Raw genomic sequence first — 8,006 nt, forward strand, 5'->3', positions numbered from 1 at the left:
AAGGCAGTTTTAAAGAATAGCCAGGCATCATCTACTGACGGGATGCGGTCAATGTCATTCCAGGATACCCCGGCCAGGTCGATTTAGAAAGGCCTGCTCGCAGAAGTGTTTTAGGGAGCGTTTGATAGTGATGAGTGGTGGTCGTTTAGTCGCAGACCCATTACGGATGCAGGCAATGAGGCAGTGATTGCTGAGACACCTGAGAGCCTGTCATTTCCGGTCACAACTTGCAGACTTGTTTACATGCTGCTGTGCGTTTTGTTGTTGCCAACCTTACTTTGCTACCTGAGAAATTTTCGTTTTTTACTTTTTAATTACCGTTTATTTTTAGTTTTTCCCTCACTCAACTTTTTTCATTCAACTTTTTCACTCCGGACGTTTTATCTGGACATGGTTCATCAGGACTTCCAACAGCCGAAGCTAAGTAGTAACATTAACATGTTGCAGTCGTTGTACTCATAATATACAGGAGAATTATCGCCTTACGGTGAGGATGGCTATGCTGCAAGCCCAGCTTCAGACACAATCATTAGGCAAGGGTAATTTCAGTGTAGGAAAGGATGAAACAACGTCTGTGCCACCAGTAAGTATAGATAGTAACGTTAGTATAAATCCCATCTCACAGTCCCCGCAGCTAGACAACTTTCTCATGGCTTCTGGAGGGAAATGCTGTAGGAATGCTCGACCGGTGTCGCTCATTCAGCCGACAAACTTTCAACCGGTTCTCCACATTAAGCAGCGAGTCGGAGTCTGAGGCCGAGCCTTCTCTGGTCTCTACTCCTCCCGTTACGGGGTCTGAGACGTCGAAGGCTCCCACCATTAGCTCTGACAAATTGAAAACCCTAGTCATTGGCGACTCCATTACCCGTAGTATTAGACTTAAAACGAATCATCCAGCGATCATACACTGTTTACCAGGGGGCAGGGCTACCGACGTTAAGGCCAATCTGAAGATGGTGCTGGCTAAAGCTAAAACTGGCGAGTGTAGAGAGTATAGGGATATTGTTATCCACGTCGGCACCAACAATGTTAGGATGAAACAGTCAGAGGTCACCAAGCGCAACATTTCTTCATCGTGTAAATCAGCTAGAAAGATGTGTCGGCATCGAGTAATTGTCTCTGGCCCCCTCCAAGTTAGGAGGAGTGATGAGCTCTACAGCAGTCTCACAACTCAATCGCTGGTTGAAAACTGTTTTCTGCCCCTCCCAAAAGATAGAATTTGTAGATAATTGGCCCTCTTTCTGGGACTCGCCCACAAACGGGACCAAGCCTGGCCTGTTGAGGAGTGACGGACTCCATCCTAGCTGGAGGGGTGCTCTCATCTTATCTACGAACATAGACAGGGCTCTAACTCCCTTAGCTCCACAATGAAATGGGGTGCAGGCCAGGCAGCAGGCTGTTAGCCAGCCTGCCAGCTTAGTGGAATCTGCCACTATCACAGTCAGTGTAGTCAGCTCAGCTATCCCCATTGAGACCGTGTCTGTGCCTCGACCTAGGTTGGACAAAACAAAACATGGCGGTGTTCGCCTTAGCAATCTCACTAGAATGAAGACCTCCTCCATTCCTGCCATTATTGAAAGAGATCGTGATACCTCACATCTCAAAATAGGGCTACTTAATGTTAGATCCCTCACTTCAAAGGCAGTTATAGTCAATTAACTGATCATAATCTTGATGTGATTGGCCTGACTGAAACATGGCTTAAGCCTGACGAATTTGCTGTGTTTAATGAGGCCTCACCTCCTGGTTACACTAGTGACCATATCCCCGCGCATCCCGCAAAGGCGGAGGTGTTGCTAACATTTACGATAGCAAATTTCAATTTACAAAAAAAAACAACGTTTTCGTCTTTTGAGCTTCTACTCATGAAATCTATGTAGCCAACTCAATCACTTTTAATAGCTACTGTTTACAGGCCTCCTGGGCCATATACAGCATTCCTCACTGAATTCCCTGAATTCCTATCGGACATTGTAGTCATAGCAGATAATATTCAAATTTTTTATGACTTTAATATTCACATGGAAAAGTCCACAGACCCACTCCAAAAGGCTCTCGGAACCATCATCGACTCAGTGGGTTTTGTCCAACATGTCTCTGGACCTACTCACTGCCACAGTCATACTCTGGACCTAGTTTTGTCCCGTGGAATAAATGTTGTGGATCTTAATGTTTTTCCTCATAATCCTGGACTATCGGACAACCATTTTATTACGTTTGCAATCGCAACAAATAATCTGCTCAGACCCCAACCAAGGAGCATCAAAAGTCGTGCTATAAATTCTCAGACAACCCAAAGATTCCTTGATGCCCTTCCAGACTCCCTCTGCCTACCCAAGGACGTCAGAGGACAAAAATCAGTTAACCACCTAACTGAGGAACTCAATTTAACCTTGCGCAATACCCAAGATGCAGTTGCACCCCTAAAAACTAAAAACATTTGTCATAAGAAATTAGCTCCCTGGTATACAGAAAATACCCGAGCTCTGAAGCAAGCTTCCAGAAAATTGAAGTTGTGCGAAGTTGCTGGATATTGTCGGGAACTGGAACACGCTGTCGTACACATCATTCCAGAGCATCCCAAACATGCTCAATGGGTGACATGTCTGGTGAGTATGCAGGCCATGGAAGAACTGGGACATTTTCAGCTTCCAGGAATTGTGTACAGATCCTTGCAACATGGGGCCATGCTGAAACATGTAATAGCAGCAGGTGAGAGGCACGACAAAGTATCTCTGTGCATTCAAATTGATATAATGCAATTGTGTTCATTGTCCGTAGCTTATGCCTGGCAATACCATAACCACACCTGCACCCTGGGGCACTGTTAACAACGTTGACATCAGCAAACCACTCACCCACACAATGCCGTACAAATGGTCTGCGGTTGTGAGGCCTGTTTAAAGTACTGCCAAATTCTCTAAAATGGAGGTGGCTTATGGTAGAGAAATGAACATATAATTCTCTGGCAACAGCTTTGGTGGACATTCCTGCAGTCAGGATGCCTATTGCACGTTCCCTCAACTTGAGACATCTGTGGAATTGTGTTGTGTGACAAAACTGCACATTTTGGTGGCCTTTTATTATGTCCAGCACAAGGTGCACCTGTGCAGTGATCATGCTGTTTAATCAGCTTCTTGACATGCCACACCTGTCAGGTGTATGGATTATCTTGGCAAAGGAGAAACTCTCACTAACCGTAAACAAACTTCTGACCCAAATTTGAGAGAAATAAGCTTTTTGTTCGTATGGACAATTTATGGAATCTTCTATTTCAGCTCATGAAACGTGGGACCAACACTTTTCATGTTGCGTTCATGTTTTTGTTCAGTATACTGTAGTTACTAGACCAATAAAAAAAGAGTTCCAAACCTCTCTGCCAATAACAGCTAGTTTTCAGTTTTCCCCTCCCCAATCAGACCACTCCCAGACAGTCCCAAAAAATATTCTTGCTTGAGAAATTGTGTCCTTGCTAAGAAGCAATTTTTGTTTGGTTTCAATTAAAGTGGTCAAAAATAACCACAGTAAGGTACTTAAGTTGTTACCCATAAATGTTTTGATATTGAGAGAAAAATGGCTGCATTGGACGTTTAAGTGAAAATAGCTGTTCATTGGTCTACTCTATACAGTATATATCCTTTTCTTATATTGGACTGAAGAAGACATTTGGTGAATTGTTATCTTAGGCCTACTACTGATTTTAAGTTAATTTCCCCCAATTTTTGAAGCACTAATTTTAACATTGATCTATTTCTATGGGGACAAGCAATGTTTATGACAAACTGTTCACATCTCTCTAGTTGGCGGAGAGAATTTTGCAAGTTTATGTCATGTCCTGACCAGCAGAGGGTGTTGTGTAGTTTTTGGTCAGGACGTGGCAGAGTATGTCTGTGTATGTGTGTTCTGGGTGTTGTGTTTCTATGTGGGTCTGTGTGGCTCCCGGGACAGCTGGTTATTGTTGTTCCTGATTGGGAGTCATATAATTAGGAGTGTTTGTCACTTGGGTTTGTGGGTGGTTGTGCTAACACTGCTAGTCTTTTTTGTATGTATAGCCTGTTGGCCTGTCTGAAGTCGTTTGTGTTTATTGTTTTTTTCGTGTATTCTTTACATTAAAAGATGAGTATCCACAGCCCGCTTGCATTTTGGTCTGACTCTGACTTCGAGATATCTTCAGATGAAGGAGAAGATTATGACAGTTTAACGCTTATTTCCTGCAATTCTACACATTTTGTCATCGGGTACAAAATAAAATGTTGCAGTTTTAAAGCAAATGTTCTTGCAATTCTATACATTTTGCCATGTCTTATGTGTATTCATGTGATATTTGAGTGACTAAACAATTACAACAATATCTATGGACAAAAAATAAATTAGCTGACCTGTACATTTCTGACAAGTTGTAAATAGCTCTCTAAGGTATGCAATGACTAACATGACAAGAGGAACTGCCGACACCTTGCGTGGGAACCACTGACTTAGAATGTTATGCTGTAGGCGTTCTCTATGTTAAAACGAACACAACTCACAAGGTTGTCCTCTCAGGGACATTATCATTGGATAGTGTTATTAAACAACACCTGTGCTTAAATGACAGTGTAAACGTATATTTAAGAATTAAGCAGAAACAGAGGGGCCAGGAAGTTAGGGCAAATGCCAGACAGGCTGATCCATCTTTAGCTCAGTGACCAGTCTCAAAATTATGGAACCATAGAGATAGAGGACTGTAGTGCCCAAAAGCCAGTTTTAGCATGGGCTGCGGCATTGAGGACTTTCACCATTTTGAAGTAACTGGAGGATCAGCCAATGAATTATACTTATGAGCAAACTTTCTGTAACTGCAGGTGGCAATAAATAGCCAACCTTGGCTATTTATCTGTTTAAAAAACCCTGTCCAGGTGGCATTATGCACCCTTCCAGTTTGTTTGAAAACTCGTAGAAGAAAATGGACTACTTCAAAATCGAGATTGCCTCAATGGTGCTCTTGCAGATTGTCACGGCAGTTTGAAGGATCAGACCAAAATGCAGCGTGTATGTAGTTCCACATATTTATTAGACGTGAAACTGAATGTAATACATGAATAACTTAACAACAAACCGTGCCGCAGAGAGGAAAAACCCCTACTTAAATATGATCTCTAATCAGAGGCAATGAGGATCAGCTGCCTCCAATTAGAGATCAACCCCAAACAATCCCAACATAGAAATAGAAAACATAGATCAGCCCAAAACACACCCTGCCCTACTCCACTATAGAAAATGACATCTTACTAGGGTCAGGACGTGACACAGATGCCATAATGGGATAGATACACTGACGTGATGTTGATCTAAGTCTATAGATCTTTCACTACTAGAGGAATACTTTACTGCCCATTTGTGGAAACAGAATTTATTGGAATCTTACATAATTTTGCTCTTTCCCTCATCCTTCTGAAACACACACAGTACATATCCACTGACATTCTAGAAGAACATAGGGTCAGAGACACAGCAGCATCCCCGATTTGACTTTACTACAGTGCTTTACAGTACCATACATTTAACGGAAATAAATAAGAATTTACAGAAATAAAATGCAATACAAATGATTATGTTGATGATAAAAACAAATGTACAGTATTAGCATTCAGTTCTGGCAGCTCACATCTTGACAGATATTCCTGGCAGTCCTGGGATTCAAACCAGTATCCCTGGCCCTACTGCTGTACCATATAAAGTCATAATTGGTACCAGTTTAGGTTCAGATTTCTGATATTCTTGATCCTAATCCATATATGATAAGCTGCAACAGTGGTGGGAACAGAACATAGCCACAGGAAGTAGGGGTGCAGCACCCCCTGAAAAATCTGAATTAATAACAAATATTAATATTTTTGGAGAACTTTTTCTCATAAGTAGCACACTGGGCCTTTACTAGTCCTGCATTAGCGGACCGATGTAGCCTCGGGCATAGTATCCCCCCCCCCCCGTGGCTATGGAACAGAATAAACTGTACAGATATTTCTGGTTACTGTAAACAGAAAAAAGGATGGCTGTAGAGAAGTTGATGAAAGTGATCAAGTGGGGAGCACACGTATTAAAAGCCTACTTTCGTGACTCCTTTGAGGCTTTCAAGCAAACAAGTAATATTTTGACATGAGAGCACAACTAACACAAAAGGTGAAACCACCAGACTTGCTATGATACATATACCATGCAGGTTGCTCAGTGCACTTTCAACACAGGAGAGTTTAACAATTGCTAAGTGAGAGAAAATGGTTATGGGAATAAAATAAAAATGTCATAAGCCGTCACTGCCAGAATAAGTAAGCACTCATTACATATACATTGCAGAAAAAGCCTGCAATATACAACCTTCGTGAGAGATTCCCTTTATTTCTGCCTCATGGCAAAATGTGTAGAACTGCAGGAAATTAACCTGAAAACTGCAAAAAAATATAAAAAAAATTCAAGAAGACAAACGTTTTATGGAGATGGGCAGGTATACAGCTGTCCTGAAGTTAGGTGTGCCAAGAGTCCAGATCTGGCAGAATGGTTTTGGGTGTAGGGTCTTCCCAAAGATCCCACTCAGCATCTGTTTGAGCATCGTCTGAAGGTAGGGAGGGCAGCTCCCCTTGATGCTCTGTAGTTATGCAGTTAACTAGTTAATATGACACAAAACATTCTCAGTTACAATACATGATAAACTTGATGCGATTTTTAAAGTCAATTTTAGCAACTATAAGTAAGAAAAACATTTCAAAATGTCACAAAGGAACTATCAGGTTATGTTCCAGGGTTAAGGCCTAGTACCTTGTTACAAGCATGCCTGATTTTAACCATCCTAATGCCATACATGAAAGGATTGAAAATTGGTGGACATATCAGAAAATAAACAAATAAAATAGTGCGAAGTATAGGTGGAAGATCTTCAGTTTCATATCTGCCTTGTAGAATCACAAATAACCAGCCAAAGAAGAAGTTCAGCATAGAGGCTATATGTGGTGTGCAAGTGTTAAATGCTTTCTGTTTTGTCTCTTTTGAAGACTTTAAACATATTTGTAGAATTCTGACATATGAGTATATGGTAGGAAATATAGTACAAGAAACATAAACCACAGTGACAATAAGACCCCATATATTATTCAGCATAGTATTTGAACAGGCAAGCTTGACTACTGAGTAGTTATCACAATACAGTCTGTCTAGAATGTTACCACAAAATTGCAGTCGCAAACTCAGGGAGATAATGATGGCGATGAAGAAAAAAGAAGACAACCAGGACAACAGAATTAAGCCACAAATTATTTTAGGTGTCATAATATTATTATATCGTAGGGGATAACAAATAGAAATGTACCTGTCATAAGACATAACTGCTAAATTACTAAATTCTGTTAGAGCACATGTGTACAACACATAAATCTGGAGATAACAATAAAGAAGGGAAATATCATGTGTGTCAGAGAGTAAGTAAAACATGAGAGCAGGAAACAAACCAGTGCTCCCATACAACTGATTAACAAACAAAGCACATAGAAACAGATACATGGGTTCATGAAGGCTTCTTTCAATGCAGATAAGTCCAATAAGCAAAGCATTGGCAAGAATGATGACAAAATATAATACAGTTACTAGAGCAAAGTACAAATACTTCAATTGTCCGATATCACCGTATGCAGCAAGCCTAAAGACCTTAAAGTGAGTAGAGTTTTCCATGGTCCTGATAGTTGTTAAAGATGTGCTGTCAATGTTTGAAGAAGAGGAGCAAATCTTCCTACTGTAGCTTACATATAAGTTAAATTGATGAAATCACAAAGAACAGACAACCTAAATGTATAATTCCTTGACTTGTTGATTCAGTAATAGATTTCACCACATTTACAGTATACTCACCAATATAGACAGCTTTTCATTCTCCTGATAACATAAACATAACATAAACAATATTTTACTTTGTATCCTGCACTCATGTAACTTTACATTCAAATGCAAAATAATACACTGATTACATGTCTTCTAAATCC

General features: G+C 40.7%; 1 protein-coding gene across 1 annotated transcript; it reads right to left on the bottom strand.

The window, feature by feature from the left end:
- Window positions 1-6,482: 6,482 nt before the first annotated feature.
- Window positions 6,483-7,698, bottom strand: LOC106612776 (olfactory receptor 11A1-like). Its single transcript, XM_082955583.1, has one exon. It carries the CDS (start codon window positions 7,696-7,698, stop codon window positions 6,766-6,768), a length of 933 nt encoding a protein of 310 aa, XP_082811709.1. The 3' UTR covers window positions 6,483-6,765.
- Between the last annotated feature and the right edge of the window lie 308 nt (window positions 7,699-8,006).

Source organism: Salmo salar, chromosome 09 (assembly GCF_965601325.2).
Source record: "Salmo salar chromosome 09, fSalSal1, whole genome shotgun sequence".
NCBI lineage: Eukaryota > Metazoa > Chordata > Actinopteri > Salmoniformes > Salmonidae > Salmo > Salmo salar.